This window comes from Nomascus leucogenys, chromosome 9, assembly GCF_006542625.1.
Source record: "Nomascus leucogenys isolate Asia chromosome 9, Asia_NLE_v1, whole genome shotgun sequence".
Lineage (NCBI taxonomy): Eukaryota > Metazoa > Chordata > Mammalia > Primates > Hylobatidae > Nomascus > Nomascus leucogenys.
In genome coordinates this window covers 18,334,772-18,360,419 of record NC_044389.1, presented here as the reverse complement: position 1 = coordinate 18,360,419, position 25,648 = coordinate 18,334,772, and the positions used below count along the sequence as shown (strand labels likewise).

General features: G+C 34.7%; 1 protein-coding gene across 1 annotated transcript in view; it reads right to left on the bottom strand.

Moving 5' to 3' along the window:
* The window catches only part of DENND1B (DENN domain containing 1B), a 266,884-nt gene that overhangs the window by 117,971 nt on the left and 123,265 nt on the right, over positions 1-25,648 (bottom strand). The window contains exons 7-9 of the mRNA XM_030818697.1: positions 20,090-20,170; positions 13,550-13,603; positions 10,267-10,377 (exon numbers count right to left, since the gene is read on the bottom strand). Coding sequence (XP_030674557.1) covers positions 10,267-10,377; positions 13,550-13,603; positions 20,090-20,170 — 246 coding nt within the window. The remainder of the gene's footprint in view (positions 1-10,266; positions 10,378-13,549; positions 13,604-20,089; positions 20,171-25,648) is intronic.

Below are 25,648 nucleotides of genomic sequence, written 5' to 3'. Positions count from 1 at the left end.
ATTTCTTTCCTTCTCAGGTGGTTAACTATTTTTAACTCCTTCCTATTTAAAATTCAAGTAGAAGCATTCAAGTAGAATGCTTCTACTTGAATTTTAAGATGCCACTTGGCTAACTGGGGTACCATATGCCACTGAATCAACAGGCTGAAAAAGAGGAAGTTAATCTACTGGCTTGAGTGATTCTTCTCAATAACCGAAGGGAAACGGGTGCTTCCACATAATAGTTTGGTAAAGAGAAATGTGTCTTGAACCAGGGGATTCTCTATGGTGCCTCAGGACTTGCACGCCTAAAGTAAAAGTTAATGAAAAACTACAACAACCAAAACACAGCTAAATCTTTGAGGATTGAGATTCTTTGAGAATGGGACATTTTACCAGATAAAGATCCTGTTCAGGTGAAGTTCTAGCTGAGGGTGAGAGAAATACAGAATGGGTAATAAAAGGAAGCCATACATACCAATTATGGCCTCTTGACCAGTTACATAAACAAGGGCTTCTCCTTTAGAGGAAAGGGTGAGAATGTCTACATTTGTAAAAAATGATAGCTGTATGTTATTAGGTAGAAATATAGATTTGTTTTATTGTACAGGAATTCAAATGTGTGTAGAAGGGTACAAATAGAGGCTGAGTATCCAAAGGGGTGGACTGTACCAATTATCAACTTATTGCCTCTCAGCTCCAAATCTGCCCCTCACTGCCTGGTCTGTGAAAATGGATCTGGACTCTGGCTATTTTTCCTTTTAGCAACTGGCATGATGTCAAACTTTGTCAGGAGAGGGTACTAAAGAGACAATGCAAAAAGAGAGAACTTGCTCCTGGTTCCAGTGAGACACTCTGCAGGCTCCTGCAAAGCTTATGGCTCATCAAGGGCTGGCTCCTATTGTACATGCAGCTTCCCTAGGCCCATTTCCTATAGCACAGGTGTCCACCAGGCTCCTATGCAGTGGGCAGTTTCTGCAGTGCCTGGCTCCTGCAGGTACTGGCAGCCAAAGGTTTCCCTCAGCATTCCCCTACCTTATAGCAGAGTACCTCTGGCTCTTGCAGCACTTGAAGCCTTTCTAGTGCCTGGTTCCTGCAGCACAGGAGGCATCTCCTGCACCTGATTATTGCACTGTACAATTTCCAACAGTACCAAGTGGCCAGCAGCTTCCCTTTGTTAGTTTTTTAAGGGAGTTTCTCCAGTAACACAATCCTAGTTAATAGCTTCACCTTAGGAGGCTTTATAGTAGTCTGCTGCGAGTGAGGCATCTCTCTGAAAACAGCTTCCCCAGTACCTCTCATATGGCTTTCCAACAAGTTCTAAGGAATGGCATTTCTCTGAGGGCAGCTTTCCTGGGCACCCCAAAGGGCAGGATTCCAGAAAATTCTGCCAGTGTGGCACCACAGCAACTTCTCTGCTATCCAATGAACCACAGCTGTGCCCTCTCCATTGGGGTCTGGATCTCACACCCAGATGGGGCTTCTTCCCTGGGTGCTCCGTCTCAGCCCTAAGACTAGTAGCTGCTTTATATTCGGTATTTCGATAGTCTTCAGAATTTCCTTCACTTACCAGTAGCCCATCCCTTGTTACCCCAATCCCATGTTATAGTTTTTAAATTCTTTGTATTAAACTTTCCTTGTTCAAATTACTATGTAATTTCTCTTTCCTGGTCATATCCAGACTGATACAAAGGCTGTTACTTTATGATTTCACCTATAGAACACTGCCTGGCATGAGTTAAGCATTCCGTAAATGAGGAATGATTCAATGAATGAACAAATGAACATTTTTCATAGAAATAAAGTAATAAACTTTCTATTTAGGACTATATGAAGACCAAAGAATACCAAACTAAGTTCCTGTATAGGCTGAATAAGAGTCATAACTGCAATACAAATTCATGAATCTGAAAAGGGTTTAAGATGTATTAATACATTTTTCCCTAAGGCACTACCGTTTTGGCATAGACTTTTCAAAAAAATTATCTAGTAGAAAATAGCTAAACACAAATCTTCTTTTAAAGACAAAACCTACACAGAAATTAGTGCCTAGGCCAGGCACAGTAGCTCACGCCTGTGATCCCAGCAGCTTTGGGAGGCCGAGGCAGGAGTGTTGCTTGAGTCCAGGAGTTCAAGACCGGCCTGGGCCACATGGTGAAACCCCCGTCTCTACAAGAAAATACAAAAATCTGCCAGGCACAGAGGTGCATGCCTGTAGTCCAGCTACTTGGGAGGCTGAGGTGTGGGAAGATGCCTGAGATCAGCGGGCAGAAGCTGCAGTGGTCCCAGATCACGCCACTACACTCCAACACCTTGGCGACAGAGTGCAACTCTGTGTGAAGGAAGGAGGGAAGGAGGGAAGGAAGGAAGGAAGGAAGGAAGGAAGGAAGGAAGGAAGGGAGGAAGGAAGGGAGAGAAAGAGAAAGAAAGAAAGAAAGAAAGAGAAAGAAAGAAAGAAAGAAAGAAAGAAAGAAAGAAAGAAAGAAAGAAAGACAGACAGACAGACAGACAGGAAAGAAAGAAAGAAAGAAAGAAAGAAAGAAAGAAAGAAAGAAAGAAAGAAAGAAAGAAAGAAGAAAAGAAGAAAAGAAAGAAAAGAAAAGTAATTAGCACCTAACTTGGAAACTTCAAGATCTACAAAGAAACTTTTATTATTTAAAGAGACAAATGTCAAAGAGATAAATCAAGGGATACATTTCTACTTGACAAAGATACAGTTTCTACTCTGGCATTTTCAGTATCAGATGAACACTTTATATTTTACGCTAATAATTTTTTATTTTAAAAACTTTTCTGACACAATTTAAATGATTAAATTTATTCTTCAATACATACATGAACACACCCACAGACACACATGGTTTTATTTATTTTATTTTATTTTTTTATACAGGGTCTCATTTCTGTTGCCAGGCTGGAATGCAGTAGTGCGATTATGGCTCACTACAGTATTAAACTCCTGGGCTCAAGCAATCCTTCCATCTCAGCCTCCCGAGTATTTGGGATTACAAGCGTGTGACACCACACCCAGCTAATTTCCTTAATTTTTGGTAGAGACAGGGTCTCACTACATTGCGCAGGCTATTCTCAAACGGCTGGGCTTAAGCAATCCTCTCACCTCAGCCTCCCGAAGTGCTGGGATTACAGGCATGAGCTACCATGCCAGACAGGTTTTTAATTTTTAAAGAGATCGATATCTAATACAAGAGCTTGACATATTCACTAATAATTAAAATTTGAGAAGGGTATGTGGTAAATGCTATGATAGTTCAGAGATGAAAGATGTTACACTGGTTACTCATAAAAACTAAGCCTTCTGTAAAGCAAACCAGATTTTGAAAAACATTCAGAAGCATGCATGTGGGAGATTTAAAACACATATGAGGAAGAGCAAAAAGTGCAATTTCATCCATTCACTCAGAAAATTATTGTTAAAACCTTCTATGGATATATATCATCACTGTCCTAAGAGACAGATACATTGTAGTGACTGACTGAACCAGATTTAAAAAAAAAAAAGAAAAAGAAAAAAAAAAAACCTGCCCTGATAACTTTATTGTCTAAAGATCTGTGTGGACTACAAGTAATCGAAAAACTTAGAAAGACAAGTTTAGGATCAGATAATGGATAGTTTTTTACCAGACTTAGCAGTTTATAGGCAATGAGTAACCAATAGATGTTTTTTCATTCTGAAGGATTGAGTAATTACATATAGAATGAATCTAAAAGATGAGAAAATGGAAAATGAGAGGTCCAAACAGGAGATAAGTGCTAGCCCTAAAAGTGGTACTCAAAATAAGAGAAAGGTATAAATATGACATATTGAGAGATAATCGACTAGACCTGCAAAGACAAGGAAAAAAGTCACTTCACTGTAAGTAATTCAAATAATAAACTGAGGCTCCTTAAGGGAAGGGATACTATATTGGGGCAGAAGGTAAGGATGCATTTGGTTTTATAAGATGGTCATTGTGAGAGGCAAAATTGTGTAAAGATTGTAAGCATATACTTTGGAATCATACAGAACTGGTTAAACCAATTCCTAGTACTATGGCCTTGATCAACTTACTCCCTCTCAATTTCAAAATCCACATTTTCATCTGTCTACCGTGGATAAAAACTGTACCTACCACATAATACATAATAATTAAATGAGTTAGTTTAAATAAATTTCTCAGTAGGGTAAGTAGCGCGAAGCATGCCCTATATTATATATTGGCTATAATTATTAATAACATCATCATTTTATGTAAGTGAATTCAGCATATATAATCTGAAAATAATATCTGTGGAAAGTAGTAACTGCTGAACTAAGACAGTGGGCAGTTGAAATGGAGAACAGGAATTGGAGAAGAAAAGATTAAGGAGGTAGAACTTATAGGATGTAGGTGGGGAAAACACATGAGAGGGAGGAGTGATTCACCAAATTAGCCCTTTATAGTAGGAGAAGGAGACTATGGGGAAAAGATGGCGAGTTCCATTTTGGAAGTTTGAATGGGATGTCAACAATGAGCTAAACTGCACTATAAGAAAGCTCACTGGAAGAGAAAAACTTGCCTAACTGTAAAATGAAAAAAAATTATAGTATGTAAAAACATATAAATATAGAAGGTACATTTTAAAATAAACACACTTCCCTCAACAGTTTTATTAAAGAAACAAAACCAACACATACATTGTTTTCTTTTATTTAATGTTGATTACCACCATCAGCACAAAATTGTCACTGTTCCACATAAAAACTACTAACATTAACACTGTCTATAAGCTATAAGGATAAGAAAAAAGAAAAAAAAAATGCTTGGTAAACTGAAATCATCCAAGGTCATTTTTGTGGATATCATACAGGAACAAAGCTTACAGAACCTAGGGGAATGACAAGTTAATAACAACTCTTTGATAATTCCATAATTGTTAAATTAAAAAATTCTTCCTTGTGAATTAAAAGCCAATTATTTACTTTTAGAACACAAATGTACTAAATCATAAGGCAGAAATATGTGTTTATTTTCATGAAAAAGAGAGCCATTATCACTACAGGAGTTGGAAGATACAAACACCTCTAGTTTTCCTGTAACAGAAGTCTCCTCCAAATAACTTTCACACATCCCTTCCAATAAACTGTTTCCTGATGACCTCAACAGTACCTTTTCCCCACTCTAGTCATATTCACTTAGCACTGACTAAAAATACAATGTTCGGAATAGCTGTGTACATGTGAAATGATAAACTGGTAAGTAGAATTATTCACAGTTTCAGATGACATAACTGGTTGCTTATGGGTTTGGGGAAGAATTAAAAATCTAAAAATTGCTTCTAGAATCTTTCCCTGAGAGATCATGATAACAACTTTTAACTGCACCACTCTGCTGCAGCTTTAAAAACATGAGGCGCAAAAATATACTTTAATAACTTTAACTAGGAAGCAGGACTATGTAATCTTTGTTCTCTCACCAAATGTTCAATTCCTCATCTCCAGAAAGAGCCTCTGCACTTCAGGTTTCGGATAAAATGCTGACACAGGTGGCACCATTAAGAGACGAATCAAGAATATGTATAATCCAGATAAACAGGTTAAAATCCTCTGGACTGCCTTTCAGTCTGACTAAACCTGTAAAATCTACATTTAATAGCTGATTTTCCAGAGATCGAAAGATCTTTTTACATATGCCCTTGATGGAATTAATGAGAGGAGAGAAAAACATATGCTTAAATGCCTGGGGGCAACTATAACAAAGGAAGAAATTACAGTTTATTAACGTAATTCCAGCACTCATAACATATTGCTTGCTCTAAATATCCCCAAAATAACATGCACTACACAATCAAATCTCTGTAACTAATATGCTTATAGACTTTCTGAGGGTGAATTTACTAACTAAATAATGGTCAAAATAATAGCTAACATTTAGACATCTGCTTTTAAAAGAAGCATCCCTTCCGCCTGCTTCTACAGGCCACAAAGATACACTCTAGTTAACATATTACTGACAGGATGATGAGAAAGCTCCTGTCAGATGCTGGCCAGCCGGGTGTTTGAGACAAAATGCACAGCCCCAGCTGACTAGTTAGAGAAAGTCTGGTGAGGTACAATTATAGAGGCATATGACAAGGCTTCATGCCTGACTGATTTGAGAACCACTGACATGGCTTTAAACAGCAATCCAACCTACCTATGGTCACAAAACAGCAATAAGTCAACTGATATCCCCTTGTAATATCATGATTTATGCCTCTGCTTTGAATATACGAGACTCTAATATGATGTTCTGCTAGTCTACCAAGATTCACTTGGGGCTTAAACATCTATGGCCTACCTACAGCATGGATAAAATCAATGTTCTTGTTCAGGATTACCAGAAACCTTTCCATGTGTACTTGACAATGTATAAATCAACAGAATAATGTATGAATCAACAGAATAAAAACAAAACTGATTATATCTCAATTCATTAAACTCAAACATGCAAAAATATAATAATAGGTACTAACACAATACCACACTTTAAAATATAGGGAGAAAATCTATTAGAATGTTGAAAACATAACAATATTCTTGATATCTGTGCTTACATATCTTAAAGTTAATTTTTTTAATTTTAAATTTTTTATCTTTTAAAGGTTAAAAATTACTTTTTTTTTTTTTTTTTTGACGTAGTCTCGCTCTGTCACCCAAGCAGGAGTGCAATGGCGTGATCTTGGCTCACTGCAACCTCCCTCTCCCGGGTTCAAGTGATTCTCCTGCCTCAGCCTCCCGAGTAGCTGAGACTACAGGTGCATGGCACCATGCCTGGCTAATTTTTGTATTTTTAGTAGAGGTGGCGTTTCGCCATGTTGGCCAGGCTGGTCTCGAACTCCTGACCTTAGGTGATCTGCCCACCTCAGCCTCCCAAAGTGCTGGGATTACAGGCGTGAGCCACTGCGTCCGGCAAGAAATTATCATTTTTAACCACAAACAGCACCTAAAGAAAAGGAACCTCAAGCTAGCTGATTCTCTAATGAGAGTGTCATCACTAAAACCTACAGCAAGATGTAAGGTTTATAATTATCATTCTATTATAACTATGAAATATCATGATTGTCAAAAAGTAAATAACTGAGACAAATGAAATTTCTAAAACTACAATAGAATTATGAATGTTAGGCCACCTTTACATATATTCTTCTAAAAATTAAGAGTTGGGCTGTATACTTTAAAAATTAAAAATGGATAAAACGTAATTTCTAACATTAAATACATTATAGTCTCCGTGATATATAAAAATATGAGTATAAAAAGCTTAAAAACAAGTAAATTCATTGATTTTACTTTTAATTTCCTTTTAATTTACATAAATTACTTTTAATTTATGTTAAGAAATGAGTCGTTGACCTTAAATGCCACTATGCATGGAATTTATAGCAGATATATTTTATATGCTGTATATATAAAAGAATTATTCAAGATAGATTCAAGCAAAGCAGCTTCCTCCATAAAAGAAGACTAAGATCATGAAAGAGAACTTGAATTATGTTTCTTTTATCAGCCCAATGGTCCCAGAGAGTGAACCAAAACAGAGCTGGTAACTTAGAGGTGACATCACCATCAAGTTTTCATGAACTGTTATAAACAGTTGATAATAAATTGACATCAAACATAGAAAACAACTCCCCCAACATACTAAGCCTTTATGATAATAATTTGTTTTTAAAGCCAAATACTAAGTTAAAAGACAGTAATGTTAATTTTTACTCTAATTGTAGATGTAGACTATTATAAAATTAAATGTAGAGGCCGGGTGCGGTGGCTCACGTCTGTAATCCCAGCACTTTGGGAGGACAAGACGAGTGGATTGCTTGAGGTTAGGAGTTCGAGACCAGCCTGACGAACACAGTGAAACCCTGTCTCTACTAAAAATACAAAAATTAGCTAGGTGTGGTGGCAGGCGCCTGTAGTCCCAGCTACTTGGGAGGCAGAGGTAGGAGAATCACTTGAACCCGGAAGGCAGAGGTTAGAGTGAGCCAAGATTGTGCCACTGCACTCTAGCCTGGGTGACAAAGTGAGACTCCGTCTCAAAAAAAAAAAAAAAATTAAATATAAACTAAAATATAATTATAGCTCATAATTACTAAACATTTATTCTATGCAGATATCATTCTAAGCACTTCATATATATGTATTTCCTTAATCTTTACATCAATCCTATGAGATTAAGGCTACTATTGCTCCTACTCTACACTTAAAGAAACTGAGTCAAACAGATTACTTGGTCATTAAGAGGTGGATATAAATTAAAACAAAACACCAATATTTTTCAAAAACATATACTCAGATTTATTTTTGATACACAAATAGAGTAGCCTATGCTTCACTCACATAGCTTATTCCCTCACTTTCTTTGGATCTCTGCTCAAATACTACCTCACTGAGTTGGGCACAGCGGCATGTGCCTATAGTCCCAGCTACTTGGAAACCCAAGGCAGGAGGATCCATTGAGCCCAGGAGTTTGAGACCAGCCTGGGCAACATAGCAAGACCCTGTCCCAAAAAAACAAACAAACAAAATACTACCTCATTGGAGAGGCCTTCCTTACATAAAATGGAAACCTGTCCATCACCGTCTACCCTGTACACCCACTCACTTTATCCATTATGTAACCCTAGCTAATAAATAATTGCTATTTGTTTGCTCACTTGTTTATAATCTGTTTCATGCCAGTCAAATATGGTTAATGTCTAGAAAGTGCCTGGCACATAGTATGTGCCTAATAAACATTTGTTACAGGAATTAATACTGATAAAAATTAGTTCCAAGGCCTATTATACAGTCTTTTTAATTTTGAGGACAATATCCATTTAAAAATATCCTTTTTAATCTTAAAAAAAATCATGTTTAAAAAATGAGGAGGAGGAGCTGGGGGGAAAGAAGAAGAATGTTTCATTTCAATAGTAAGTTAAAAAATAGCAGATAGGCAAATTAAAATATCAAATGAGTCAAACTGAATTTCTTGACATCTCTAAGATGTGTAAGAAAAAAATTACTTGTTATTGACTAGCACTTATTCTCTGATATTACCGCATCATTTATCCACCCTTACTCTTTTAAATGCATATATTTTTCAGTATGTAAAGGGCATTTTCAACTTTTAGGAGTGAGCATATCAAATTACAATTCAAAATCTCAAAATCGTATTTTTGAGATTTGTGTGAATTATAAATTCATACAAATTATATGTACAATTGTATGTATTTTTTTCAATTGTAGAGTAATGGAAATAACCCAAAAATTAGAATCAAAAGACTCAATTTCACATTATCTGTCTCTAACTAGCTGTTTGGCCTTGAAGTGGTCATTTAATCTCACTGAAAACACCTTTATCACTGTTAAATGTTAAACAGATATCCTACAGAAATCCTGAAACTCCTCTACTTTAAATGCTAAAATACAGATTAAGGTTTTTATTTCTACTATAGGAGAAGAAAACATTATAAATATCGTTTTATTTATCAATTAATCAAATTTGTGAAGAAGAAAATTCATACAATATTGAATAATAGTTTTTGCTACATAAATACATCATAGATTACTTAAAACTATATTTAAATTTGTATTTAAAAATTTAAGTTGAAAATATTAAATTTTTAAAGCTTAAATTAGAAAAAAATTTAAAAATCTAGCAAAATACTTTTGAATATTTTTCTATGACCCAAGAAAAATCTTTCTCTCACTGCCTTTACCATATTAAGAAAGACCTACCAAAAGAACACTTTAGTGAATGTCATAAAACCTGTGATTTATAAAAAATGCTACTTTGACTTTTAAGTTATTATCAGCCTGAAGAGCTGCTCTAAATCAAACTATTATACAATCTACTCCCAAACCACTACTTGGCAACAAAGACGAATCTACCTATTACCAGGTTAGGATGGCAGCTATTATCATGGCCCCTTGATTTCTTTCAAGTAGCTCCAATGGAAAAAGCCACAAGTGAATAATAAAAATCTCATAATAGCTCTTCTTTATATAGTAGAAGGCACTAAAATGAACTCTGGAGAGTTAAAAAGAAAAAAAAAAAAACTCTCATCTCCTGATAAGAAAAAATAATTAACCTGACTTAATGCATCTGAGAAGGCTTCCTATAAATCAGACTTTTGTACTTCAAGAGCCAGATTAAAACCATATATCAAAAACGTATGTAGATATTGTCTTATAAGCACACATAGCACATTTCTAAATCTGTAGAGGTTTTCAGGTCTTTTTGTGAAATACTCAATACCTGCTACTTAAAAGAAGTGTGAAGTACTTACAGTGCTTAATTTGCTCGAGGTAATCACGATGCGCCTTTCATGCAGCATACTGGCATACAGCTGCAGCATGTTGTTCACATCCACGGCAACAAAATATTCTGTAAGATTTCTCTGTACAAGTAAAAAATAATTGTGTAAGTTACAGCTCATAGTGAATGTGAAGAAAAACATTTTACACATTTACCGGAAAGTCTTGAAGTTCAAAGGATATTATTATTTAAAATGGTATTCATTAAAATAATTAAGTGTAATACTAGTCTGCTGCCACATAAAGCACATAATAGTCTATTATTAGTTGAAACATAACCCTACTCAAGGAAAGTATTTGCAGAGGATGATCAGATCACAGATTTCCCAACTTTCTTACCCGCTAAGTATTTGAAAAAAAGCTAATTTCCTGGGCCCCAACCTAGAGCTGCTCTGTTGAATTGTCATCTTTAGTGTATGTCCCCAAGAATCTGCTTTTTTTTTTCTTTTTTGTCATCCAGGCTGGAGTGCAGTGGTGAGATCTTGGCTCACTGCAACCTCCGCCTCCTGGGTCAAGTGATTTTCGTGCTTCAGCCACCAGAGTAGCTAGGATTACAGATGCACACCACCACGTCCAACTAATTTTTGTATTTTTAGTAGAGAGATGGGGTTTCACCATGTTGGCCGGGTTGGTCTTGAACTCCTGACCTCAGATGATCTGTCCACCTCGGCCTCCCAAAGTGCTGGGATTACAGGCATGAGACACCACACCTGGCCAAGAATCTGCTTTTTAAACAAATACTTCTGGTGATTCTTATATACACTGATGCTTCAGAAACCGCTGCCCCAGACAATACATTTGAGTCTTTTCATGTTTGCCATTCACTATGCAGGCCCAATCATCATCTGATATGACACAGCATGCACAAGGTACCCAAAGAATGAGGTGAATTTATAAAACAGCCCTTTGGTACTTTATTAAGGAAATTACCTTGTTTATACTTCATGTCAGGCTTGCTTTATATCCACTATAATCAAATATAATTTGATGATGTTCTAAATTGATTCCTTAATTTAGCACTCTTATCCCCTACATGAGAATGAAACTGGGATAAGCTACTACATTAACTTTGACTTTTAGATCTTCTCCTTTCTTATTATTTTTAATTTTCTATAATGAAACAAATACAGCAGACAGCAACAAACTAATTAAGGGATTGAATAAGATATAACAAACAAAAACTGTAGCATCAGGTGGGCTATGATCTAGTAGGCTAAAACTTTTAGTCGGGCAAGAATATAAGAAATCCAATTACTTCTTCAATTTCCAGAAGATAGAAACTTTACCACCACAAATTGGTAATCATGACAGAGCACATCAATAGAACCTGTAACTATCAGTGGGTGATGTTGAATTTGATGGGAAGAGGTTTATTTCGTGCTTTCTCACTTTCCAATTCAACTCTCCATATAAAAATTCAAGTCATTCGGCCGGGCACAGTGGCTCAAGCCTGTAATCCCAGCACTTTGGGAGGCCAAGGCGGGAGGATCACGAGGTCAGGAGATCGAGACCATCCTGGCTAACACGGTGAAACCCCGTCTCTACTAAAAATACAAAAAATTAGCCGGGCGTGGTGGAGGCCGCCTGTAGTCCCAGCTACTCGGGAGGCTGAGGCAGGAGAATGGCGTGAACCCAGGAGGCGGAGCTTGCAGTGAGCCGAGATCGCGCAACTGCACTCCAGCCTGGGGGACAGAGAAAGACTCCGTCTCAAAAAAAAAAAAAAAAAAAAAAAAAATTCAAGTCATTCAAGATTAGTATATTTCCTATAATCTAAAAGAAAGGTAATTTTTATTTGGGGAATTATTTCTCAACATAGAGTGCTGCCTTATGCTTATTCTCTTGCTTTCTTTTCCCTAAAGAGGACTTTCTGCAAAATAAAACATGTTAATAAACACGGAAAAATACATATTCTCAGTGGCAGTTTTTCCTTTGAATGTTTGTTTCTTTGAAACTTTCAAAGTAATCATCTTTTTTAAAATGTGACATTTGTTAAATCAAGCTATTATTTGTTAGTAAACATAAGAGAAAGGTAAATAGGAGAGAGAGTAGATGGAAGCAAATTTGACTTTGAAACTCTGAAGTGAAGGGACAAGGGTCATATAAGTCAAGGCATGGTCAGTCAGCCTTAAAGAAAACATTAACAAGGAGTACCTGGCCCACAATGTACAGCAGTCAAGACTTTAGGATCTATTATGTAACCTGAGAGCTTTGATTATCTATCTCAGGCCCATACGAGCAACTTGATGCAAAGCTTTTCATAAGGGTTTTTTGGATCCATCTGTACTGAAAACACCATTGACAGTCTTGGTTTGATATCAGAAAATTTACAATTGTCTTCTTGGACTTCCTTCACTACCCACGTGCTTTTAGAAACCAAACAGTACATTTGAAAACATTTGGAAAAACACTAGAATCCCAAAGTAAATAATAAGTATATATTGAAATATTTTTTTCCTGTTGCTTTTTCCTTTACTTTTGATTGAATTATTCCTACTGATTCATTTTAACTTTCCAAGGGAAGCTGAAGAAAAATTACATAAGGGAATATTTCATTTCCACACAGTTATCCAAAATCATAAAAGCGTATTTGTTACTTCTACTTCTCTATCTAAACATTTCTACAAAATACTAATGCGTAATAACTATTAAAATACTGAAAATATTTCTAGTATGGCTAGAATTAGGACTCTAAATAAAATGAAAATTTTAGCAATTTTTAAAATTTCTTACAATAGCCACCAAACCTTGCAAGGTATGTATTACTTTAAATTAAAATCAGGAAATTAAGAACAGTTCATCTACTATTTGAAGCATTATATACAAGGAATATAAAATACTATGTCAATTTCACTAAAATAACGATTTGTGTGAAGACATTTCCCATTGCTAGAATTCTTCTCCACAAGTAGAAGCCATCTCCTGAGGTATCTCTTCTATCATATACAGTGAAGCTGAAGACCTAATTGAATATATGTGATCCTACCTAATTACTACAACTGACAGAAATAGTTTTCCTTATATTATTGTCTTTAATTTTCCTTATCCACAACAAGATATTAAGAAGAAGGTAAAGGGGCAGATATAAAAAGAAGAAAAGAAAATAATATCGTTGTTCCTTATTTCTTCATTATTTCTCACAAACACAGATAATTACAATGTATCCTATTTCTCTATATAAAAATGCATAAACAGTGAGACCAAAATAAACAAAATTAATAATATAAGAATAATTAAAGTAGAAAATAGGAAACTTACACTCTCGGGTATTGTTGGGAGTCCAGTTACATCAGGGGCAATGAAGTAGGAATGCTAATCAATACAAATAAATCACGTATGAAAAAGATAATTAAAACTGGTAACATATAATTTGTAATGAAAATCAGAAAAAACATATTGAGTAAATTAATAAATGCCATGGACTGACATTCAGGATTTGTTGAATTTGAGAGATTCTTAAATGAGTTAGCAGGTTTATATGAGATTTAACAATCACATTACCATACAAAAAGTTAAGACTTGGTTAAAAATATTTGACCTTAAAATTAAAATAAAAATAAGGAAAAAGTGTTAAGGCAAAAAAAGAGTATATTACTGAAAGGTTTATTTTGTACATATATACATATATACGTATGTGTATATATAGTATATAGAGACATATACACCTATACATACATATAAACATATATATTATTAAAACACATTTAGTTGAGGTAGACTGGAAAAATTAAAGCTTGCTAACCAAATATATATCAAAATCTATTAAGATTCCTGAGTTTCTATGGTAAGTCACAAGAAATCTCTTTTGTAAACATCAACCACCCTATTATTTAGCAAATAGCAATAAAACATAATTTTTCAATGTTTAAAACTTCTTAAACATGTAGTAATCCCAAAATATGATTGTTACACATCTGCCAAATATTAATTAGCTTCTATAATGTTCAAAGAAGTAAAACAGTTCATCACAATACTTACGTAAAGAATACATTGTGTATATATGCCTTCATGTTTCCCACAATGTTCCCAAATTTTACCACCCAGAATCAAAGTGCAATTTAATCATCAAAAAAGTTTTATTTTCTGTTCATATTAATCTCAAAATTATTTTAATATCTTAATCACATAAGGACATATTTAATACTATCTTATTATTAATGATTAGAAAAGAAACATTTTAGCCAATATTTGAGCACAGTTAAACTAGTCTGAACAAGGCTAGTTAACACAGTCATAATGTATAATTTTCCAGGGTAGAAGAACAATAGGAGATAAATCACAAGATCTTTTGTGATCTTGGGACCAAAAAATGTGACAAATCTCGTGCTGCGAATATACTTTAAAATTACTACTACTGAAAATGGAGAATGTGTAAAGATTTTGGTCTCTATAACCTACTTTTATTTGGAATAGTTTTTAATAGTACTATATTTCATAAAACTACGCTTTAAAAGATGGTATAAACAGAAAATATTATATATTCCAAATGATTAATTTTCTTAAAAGAGTCAAATTTACCATTTCCCAAAGGGCTGGAGTGAAGCTTAAAGGCATAGTGAAATAAATGATTATTTTTCCTATTTAATAGCGATTTTTAGAAGCCAATGTCCTTTTAACTCACCGGTACTAGAGCAGGCTGATCTTTCAGAACTTGCTCACAGGCAATAAATATCTCTTGGTTCTTATAATACATGAGAGAAAAAAATGAATATTTTACTTTCATGGGAGAAGCTTACACAACAATTCGCTGTGTAATCGAGACAAACCCATGTAGCCAAATTAGCCACTAAAAAATACTTGAATAATACTAATTATAAATATTATTTTAAATGCTGATTTGCTAATTTTATGCTAGAAAAATCCTAATGAAAGTATTTTCATATTACAAGAGTAGAGAATGCTGTGGATATTTAACGATTTTGAAATGTTTCAAAAAAAAGCATTCTCATTAGACATTAACTTTTTATAAAAATCTCTGATTACTAATGGCCATTATCCACTTGTACAGGAACAAAAACTTCCATAATCATCCATTTTAATCTTGCATCATAAAACTAAAATCTCCTCTAGTAACTGAAGACAAGTGTCCTAGTCCCAAATTTGTCACTTATTTAACAGTGTAACACCAGATACAGTGCTTGAGGAGTCTGTTATTGAAATCAAATGCAATTAATTATTCATGGTAAACAAACATAACAGCTGATTTTATCAATACTTAAGATATTATAACTAGGCCGGATGCAGTGGCTCACGCCTGTACTCCCAGCACTTTGGGAGGCCAAGGTGGGCAGAATATCTGAGGTCAGGAGTTTGAGACCAGCCTGACCAACATGGTGAAACCCCATCTATACTAAATATACAAAATTAGCCCGGTGTGGTGGCGGGTGCCTGTAATTCCAGCTACTCAGGAGGCCGAGGCAGGAGAATCGCTCAAAACTGGAGGCGGAGTTTGCACTGAGCTGAGATCACGCCATTGTTTTCCAGCCCGGGCAACAAGAGCGAAACTCCACTTCAAAAAAAAAAAAAAAAAAAAAAGATATTGTAACTTTAAAATAGGTATACAAGACTTGAAACTATCAGACTATTAATTCAAGTGTGTATAAGAAGGCTTAATTATGGAAATAACTATTATACATAGGAACAGAACACAGCCACTCAAATTCCTTTGACAAGATTATTTCAGCTACAATTTAGCTATTTCAGAAGAAAGTATTTTCTCCATATGAGATGAAACTTCAATTTACTACCAACCAACACCTGAATAGCTCTTCATGGTATATCTAGATATATCATTTTATTTGCTTACCAAAACAACTTTCTCAAAAGTTGACATGCTCAATTTCTCAAATGGAAAAAAAAGGATCATCTAAAGAGATTAACTTTCTTGACTAACATTACACACTTAGTGACTGTAACTTAACCCAAAATCTTCTAATCCTAGGTAAAAAGGGGTAAAAATCTTTAATTTATCGTTCTTATTAATAAAGATAAAGTGTTTCAATAGTTGGTAGTTTTAAGATGTATTTTTGTAAGGTATTTATTTACTCCTGAGCAAATACGATACTCAAATTTAAAGGGAGAACACATTTGTATTTCTCATTAATGCCACCTCCACGGTCTTAGCACCTTTATTTTCCTTAACTCTTTAAGAGTGTTAGAATAACTTTATAAATATAACACTTTCAAAGAAAAATTACCATTTTTTGGAAAATCCCAGGCTCTTCTTTATTCTCCTTGACCTTTCCCTTGGTCTTTCTACTGTATTTCCACTGACTATAAACCTTGGATTCTTTGGGCATCAATGACCTACAAGTCTAAGTTTCTCCTTAACTGCTCTTTCCCCCAATTCTTTCACTGGATCTCCTTTCCTTTTACCTATAGCCTATTTGGGCAATTAGAACTTAGCCTCTGCTCTGTGCTCTTCTATATTTTATCCTTTAAATAGCTACAACTACGTCTGCTGCTGACTCCCAAATTTGGGTTAAAAATTCCAGGTTATCCTTAGTTTTTTATCACCCAGTCTACAAATGACTATTAAACCTTTCCACTTTGACAGTGTGCAACAAAAGAAGATGCAGACATAAAGCAGCAGAGAGGGTCACAGGAAAGAAAAAACACTGCATTAAGTTGTATGACAAGAGGTTTCACAAAGTTGAAGACTGAGCAAGTTCTAGACTAACAACACAGTCAACAAAGAGGCTTTAGTCCAAAAGGAAAACATGATGTTCATTCAAGAAGCTGAACAAAGCAATGTGACCAGAATAGAGGAGGAAAATTAAAAGTTGGATTGAATCTAAAAAATGGATGGTCCTGAAAGTCTGGCCAAAGTTTGGACAAATTCTATAGAAAATGGGGAGCTACAAAAGGTTTTCAACAGGGGACTTTATATAGCATAAGTTTCATCTGACAGTCTTTTGTAGAAATGACTGGAAGGAGAGGCTCTAGACTAAGAATTCTTTGAAGTACTAAGCACCAAAACTAAGGTGCTAACCACCTTAGTCTACTACTAATAGTAGTGGTTAAAAAATGGAATAATGTAAGAGAACACCACTATCACATGAAATCACAGGATGAAAATTTGCTCAAGACACATAGACGAATGGAACAGAATAGAGAACCCAGAAATAAACCCAAATACTAACAGCCAGCTGATCTTCGACAAAGCAAACAAAAACATAAAGCAGAGAAATGACACTCTTTTCAACAAATGGTGCTGGGATAATTGGCTAGCCATATGTAGGAGAATGAAACTGGATCCTCATCTCTCAGCTTATACAAAAACCAACTCAAGATGGATTAAGGACTTAAATATAAGATCTGAAACTGTAAAACTTCTAGAATATAACACTGGAAAAACCCTTCTAGACATTGGCTTAGGCAAGGATTTCACGACCAAGAAACCAAAAGCAAATGCAATAAAAACAAAGATAAATAGTTGGGACTTAATTAAGCTAAAGAGCTTTTGCAGGGCAAAAGGTACAGTAAGCAGAGTAAACAGACAACACACAGAATGGGAGAAAATCTTCACAGTCTATACATCTGACATCCAGAATCTACAATGAATTCAAACAAATCAGTAAGAAGAAACAATCCCATTAAAAAGTGAGCTAAGGACATGAGTAGACATTTCTCAAAAGAAGATATTCAAATGGCCAACAAACATATGAAAAAAAAAAAAGCTTAACATCACTAATGAATCAGGAAAATGCAAATCAAAACCACAATGTGATACCACCTTACTTTTGCAAGAATGGTCATAATCAAAAAATCAAAATACTTTTGTAAACATCAGCCACCATATTATTTAGCAAACAGCAATAAAACATAACTTTTCAATGTTTAAAACTTCTTACACATGTAGTTATCCCAAAATATGATCCTCACACATCTACTAAACAAATATTAAACTGATCACACGATCACTGCATCCACGTCAATAACAGATGTTGGCCTGGATGTGGTGATCAAAGAACACTTCTACACTGCTGGTGGGAATGTAAACTAGTACAGCCACTATGAAAAACAGTGTTGAGATTCCTTAAAGAACTAAAAGTAGAACTACCATCTGATCTACCAATCCCAGTACTGGGTATCTATCAAGAGGAAAAAAGTCATTACATGAAAAACATACTTGCACACACGTTTATAGCAGCATGCTTCACAACTGCAAAATTGTGGAATCAACCCAAATGACCAGTAATCAACAAGTGGATAAAGAAACTGCGGTATATATATACATGATGGAATACTACTCAGCCGTAAAAAGGAATGAATTAACCGCATTTGCAGTGACCTGGATGAGATTGAAGACTATTATTCTAAGTGAAGTGCCTCAGGAATGGAAAATCAAACATCATATGTTCTCACTGATATGTGGGAGCTAAGCTATGAGGACGCAAAAGCGTAAGAATGATATAATGGACTTTGGGGACTTGGGGAGAAGAGTGGGAGGGAGGGTGAGGGATAAAAGACTATGAATATGGTGTAGTGTATACTGCTAGAGTGATGGGTGCACCAAAATACCACGAATCACCACTAAAGAACTTACTCATGTAACCAAATACCACCTGTACCCCAATAACTTATGGAAAAATTAAAAAAATAATTAATTTTTAAAAAGACAAAAGTTATTACCAAAGAAAATATAATAAAGATAACAACTTCCCTGTCTCATAAAAACACAAAAGACTTACTATTATATATACTTTGAGTTAGCTTTTCTCTCATTTTCTCTTGCGACATTATATTTTTTATTCTTTATTAGGAAAAGTTTATTATTTTAGAAGAAACAAAATTAATATAAATAAATTTTAATAGTCTAGCCCGTATGCCAAAACCATGAAGAAAATTAATAAAAACATCCATATTTTATGGTTTTGAACTTTAAGCATTTACAAAAACTCCCAAAACATGAGTGTTTTTAGATATAGATGGTACACTTCATTAAAAGTTTCAATAGTACAATAAATTATCTATCCCATCACAGGCTTGTTGTCTGACAAACAGCAATTCAATCATATTTCCAGTATTTTGTGATTATACTAGAAGACATATTACTGTATAGGGAAATAAGATGAAACTGTCACCCAGAATTTTTATCACATATTTATATGTTATATGTCATTTTCTATTCTTACTAAGTACTGTTTTCATTTTAGGAGGGTTATTAAGCATGTGTGTATATTCCTTTATAATGCACGGATTACACCTGAAAATCAATGTTCCTTTTTTTTTTTTTTGAGACGGAGTCTCGCTCTGTCACCCAGGCTGGAGTGCAGTGGCACGATTTCGGCTGACTGCAAGCACCGCCTCCCAGGTTCACGCCATTCTCCTGCCTCGGCCTCCTGAGTAGCTGGGACTACAGGCGCCTGCCACCACGCCCGGCTAATTTTTTGTATTTTTAGTAGAGACAGCGTTTCACCGTGTTAGCCAAGATGGTCTCAATCTCCTGACCTTGTGATCCACCCGCCTCGGCCTCCCAAAGTGCTGGGATTACACCCATGAGCCACCGGGCCCGGCCAAATCAATGTTTCTTAAAAGTGAAATATCCTCATAGATTTGTTTACTTTTAGTTTACAATAAAATTTTTTAAATTCAACACACTTGATATATCAAGTTATGATAATTACAGCATGTTAAAAAGACACAATATTATCACCTTGTTATGTTAGTACTAGCAATGAAGTCTTCCTGGAAGCAGAGATGACTTGATAAAGAATTGCCTGAAGGTTCACATGCTCTTAACGAAATTGAGACGTAGCTATGACTCCCAAAAACAATTACTGATTGAATACTTACCACACTCAAATTTACAGGAGTATTTGCCTTTGGTACTGGGTGGTTATACAGTGATTTGAGAGTTTCATTCAAATCATTTTCCTAGGGCAAAAGAAAAAGTACATTTTATAAATAAAACATATACCAAGCAACTGCAATTAAAACTACTTGATAAAATAGTCTACTATGGCTTTTCATATTAGACATATTTTATATAAATGTTTTCCACAGAAACAGTTCAAATACCTGAAATTCAAATATTTGAGTCTAATAAATATGAAAACATATTTAAATCCCTTTATCCAGAAGAATAATGGCAATATTTCTATTTAGTATAAACGTGTATTTGAAAAATTAGTTATTATAAAATATACTAATGCTATAAAAGGAAATTATCTAAATCATTAAATCCAATAAGAACAACTGGATTGAATAAAAATAGTAATACAACTTTTTATCAGATCACAGAGTACTCTCATTTTCCATTTTCATTTTAAAATCCCAAAGCAATTTTTAAGGAATAGAAACAATTTAAGTAAGATTACTGCACTGAAATGCAATGTAGAGGTTATTCTAAATATTTCTTTTCTACACTGCTACTGGTCACTACTTGACCCACAATAAATGGGATTAAATAAAACATACAACAAATCTACTTCATAGGATTTGTATAATAATAATATGCCTTGATGTGCACCCTCAATTTTTCTGCATCACATACTACAAATCCAGTAATAAATATACAAAGATTTTTATAGACATAACTACCCTTATTCTCTATTTTCATGTTGGAGAGAATAAACCAAAGGAAAAGGCAATTGTTTAGAGAAGTTAGCAATTTGAATAAGTTTGGATACGAGACATAGATTTCTCACGATCTTTCTTATGCCTTGTCTATCCACTTATACCAAAACTTAATAAATCAGAACTCTGTAACTACTTTCAAAAGTATTCATTCAAAACTACCTATTTGAAGTACTCTTCAGAATGACATAAAAAGACCAAAAACAACGTATTTCTTGATCATTTAAACAACGAAATGTATCAGAGAATACTGCAGATAATACCAATCCCTTCTGTAAAAGAGGCTCATATGGTTATGTTTTAGAATTACCTTGTAGAAGGACTGTGAAATAAACAATTTACCTCTTGGACTTTTAAACAATGAAGCATACCACAGAAAATTGTGGATCATATTGATAATCTGTTTATACAAAATTCTTACAGGTACAAAAATTTTTAGACTAGCTTTTAAAAATTCTTTGCACTTTCTTACATTGATCAAGTAAGGATAACTTGAACTGTAAAAGTTACTTAAATAACCTATGGCACTGAATTAGAAATGAACAGAAAAAAGTACTACAATTACAGATTTATTTCTGGTTTAATTAATGCTATAAACTTATTTCTTCCTCAAATAAAGAACACAAACGGAGCCTCCCCTATTTCCTCTTCTCAGAAAGACAAAATTGTATAAATTTGCTCATAGCTATTTTCTTTTATGTATTCCAGTATTACTGATGGTTTCAGGAAAAAAGAAAGATACACAGTATGGAGATAATAATTTATCAGTAAGAGTTACTAAAATTACTAAATAAAGGAAAAGTATTCAAAATTTAGACAACTAATATAATTAATGTGAATTCCACATGTACATTCACAAAAACAAAGAACAAGAAATTATCATGAATAATTTAACCAGAATTCTGGTTTTGATTTTTCATTGCAAAAAAATAAATAGTCGTATTTCCAGTTATTTTCTTAGGCAAATGAATGTCTGTACAGCTTCCACATAAAATTATTCAACTGTAAAATGATGTTAAAATATACTTCATAGAATTAAGCAATCAACTATATAGAGAAAAATATTTACATGCACAAACACATACACATAAACAACTAGACTTTTGACAAACATTAAAACTTGCAATTACATTATAAAAAATTGGTTGACAATTTTAGAACAGTAAAAGGACTACCTTAATTAATAACACATTTAAATCCTATTTATATAAATAATACCTCCCTTACTTTCCAAGTGACAGAACTGATTATCTGACTTATAAACACTGTACTTTAATCAAAGTCACAAGATTATTGGAAAATACAACTTAGGCCGGGAGTGGTGGCTCCCGCCTGTAATCCCCAGCACTTTGGGGGGCTGAGGGGGGTGGATCAAGAGGTCAGGAGTTTGAGATCAGCCTGGCCAATACAGTGAAACCGCGTCTCTACTAAAAATATAAAAATTATCCAGGCGTGGTGGCACATGCCTGTAGTCCCATCTACTTGGGAGGGTGAGGCAGAATAATCGCTTGAACCCGGGAGGTGGAGGTTGCAGTGAGATGAGATCGCACCACTGCACTTCAGCCTGGGTGACAAAGCGTGACTCCATCTCAAAAAAAAAAAAAAAAAAAAAAGAATTTAAATCCAGGATTTCAGGGTTCAATCAAACCACATTGCCAAAAGCCCAGTTACCTCTGTATTATCAATACTGCATTAAGTTTCCTGGGAACATTTACAAAGATTTTAATTCTAAAGTGACCACACTCACCTTTACTTGTGACCACCACCACTTAAGGCAAATGAAGGATTTCAGCTGATTTATCAAAATCACTAATTTTTATTCTTACAAGCTTATTTTCAAATATAGTCTGCATCCATGTTTAACATAATGCCTGTTTCGCCATACTGGGCAGACAGAAATGTCTATACCATTTTAGCTGAACTGTATCTACCAAAGCTATATAATTTTTAAAAATTAAATAAAAACTCAAAATACTATGCCCAGGAGGATATTTTGCTCCAGATTCAGTCAACAGAACTTTTAAAACAATATAAAGAAATAAATGATCGTATACTGAAAAGCTGAAAATAAGCTTTTCCTATGGAAAAATTTAGAGTGAGGGAAATAACATTCTGTCTCACTATATTCCTATTTTAAAAATTTCACCAACAATTTTGTCTATGATTGACGTTAAGGCACGGGCATACAGAATCCAGTGAACAAAAAAGTCACAATAGCTGGATATTAGTTTCTACAATTATAAAATGGAGAGCTAAAAACTGAATATTAGAAACTTTCTAACGTATTTTTATTTATTCTGCACCTTTTGACTCAATATCTATTTGCTATGGGAGACACAGAGATAGCACAGCTCCAATTCTCAATTATTACTTTAGTTGTGCAGACACAGAGTTACAACCCAGTGTAACCTACAGAAAGCATCACCTAACTTAACCTGGAGAGTCAGGAAAAGTCTCTAGAGAAGTACTTGTGCTGAAATTAGGTTTGTTTCAACAGATAGCTACATTAACTCTTTTTTTTTTTTTTTTTTTTTTTTGAGATGGAGTCTCGCTCTGTCGCCGAGGCTGGAGTGCACTGGCGCGATCTTGGTTCACTGCAAGCTCCGCCTCCTGGGTTCATGCCATTCTCCTGCCTCAGCCTCCTGAGTAGCTGGGACTACAGGCACCCGCCACCACACCAGGCTAATTTTTTTGTATTTTTAGTAGAGACGGGGTTTCACAGTGTTAGCCAGGATGGTCTCAATCCCCTGACCTCGTGATGCGCCTGCCTCGGCCTCCCAAAGTGCTGGGATTACAGGCGTGAGCCACCGCGCCCAGCCCATTAACTCTTAAAAGATAAGTATTCTACCAGTAATAATTAGTGAGTGGTCTGTAATCTATCACAACTGTATAGAGTTATGTTCTGGGAAATTTAAGTGGCTCAAAATAATTAGATAGTACATTATGTGCAGCAGATGAGTGGGAGCAGATTAATTTGAAGAGAAGGTCAGAAGCCAGATCATAAAGTTATTATATGTCATGCTGCACACAAGTTTAAATTTTATTCTGAGAAAAAGAGGAGACTATGAAGCGATTGTAAGCAGTGGAATAAAATCAGTTTTCAGGAAGTTCATATTGAAGAGAAAAGAGTGGTATGTAGATAAAGAGTGTGTCTGAAATACCCATAAATAGTATCTAGAGAAAAGAGAACCAAGAATATAACATAAATAACACCAAAACTTTAGGTGTAGATGGGCAAAAAAGGCCCAAAAGAGAAGCTGAGGACATAAGTAAAACAAAGAAGAGATAATGTCAGGGAAATCCAGAAAAACACAATGTCAAGAGTGACAGAGTACCAAATAAGAATTTAAACAGATAACCAGAGAATGGAAAGTACACCCTAAATGTAAAAATTAATAGACAATAGACAATTATAAAGAATTTTTAAAATACATTTTATTTCAATTAAATTGTATCAAATAGCATATCTAATATTTTAGTAAATTAGCTCTTGTTAAAAACATCAAAGAATGGCCAGGCTTGGTAGATGGGAAGCAGAGGCAGGAAGATCCCTTGAGGCCAAGAATTTGAGACCAGCCTAAGCAACATAGTGAGACTCTATCTGTACAAAAAAATTTAAAAAATTAGCTATCTGTGGTGGCACACACCCATAGTTCCAGCTAATTGGGAGACTGAGGTAAGTGGATTGCTTGATCCTAGGAGGCTGAGGCTGCAGTGAGTGATGATTGTACCACAGCGCTCCAGCTCTGGGCAACAGAGCAAAGACTCTGTCTCCAAAAAAAATTTTTAAAAAAAATCAAAGATTAAGCGAAAAAAAATTAAAATCATTATCCCAGAGAATTTTGTTCATTCAAAAGCAAACTTCAGCTTTTATTTCTATTTTTTAAGAAAAAAAAGCATAAAGACTTTTATTGAGAGCTAAAACTATAAAATTCTTAGAAGAAAACATATGAAGAAAGCTTTGAAAGACTGGATTTGGAAAAGATTTCTTGGATATGACAGCAAAAGCACAGGCAACAAAAGATAAAAAGTAGATAAATTGGACTTCATTAAAATTAAAAACTTTTGTGCATCAAACAATACTATCAAAAGAACAAAAAGGCAGGCAAACCACAGATTGGGATAGAATACTCGCAAATCATCTATCTAATAAGAAATGAATATTTGAATGTATGAAGAACTCCTACAATTCAACAACGAAAAACGCAGCATGATTTAAAAATGGGCAAAGGACTTGAACAGACCTTCTACAACTTTTGACTCAATACCTATTTGCTATTGAGACACAGATAAAAGAGTTCCAACAAGTACTTCTCTAGAGACTTTTCCTGACTCTCCAGGTTGACTTAGGTGATGCTTGCTGTGTTCCCAGAGCATTTATCCTGGGTTGCAATTTTCTGTCTGCACAATTAAAGACCTTCTCCAAAGAAGATATAAAAATGGCAAGTAAATGTCCAATATCACTAACCATTAAGGAAATGCAAATTAAAACCACAATACACCACTTCGCACACACATTACGACACTATTAACCAAAAAAGAAAAGAAAAGAAAAGAGAAAAGAAAAGAGCAAGTATTGGCAAGATTGTGAGGGAAACGGAACCCTTGTACATTACTGATGGGAATGAAAAATAGTGTGGCCACTGTGGAAAATGCTCTCATGATTCCTCAAAAAATTAAATGCAGAATTACCATACTACCCAGTAATTCCACTTTTAGGTATATACCCAAAATAATTGAACCCAAGGGCTGGAACATTATTTGTACAAACATTTT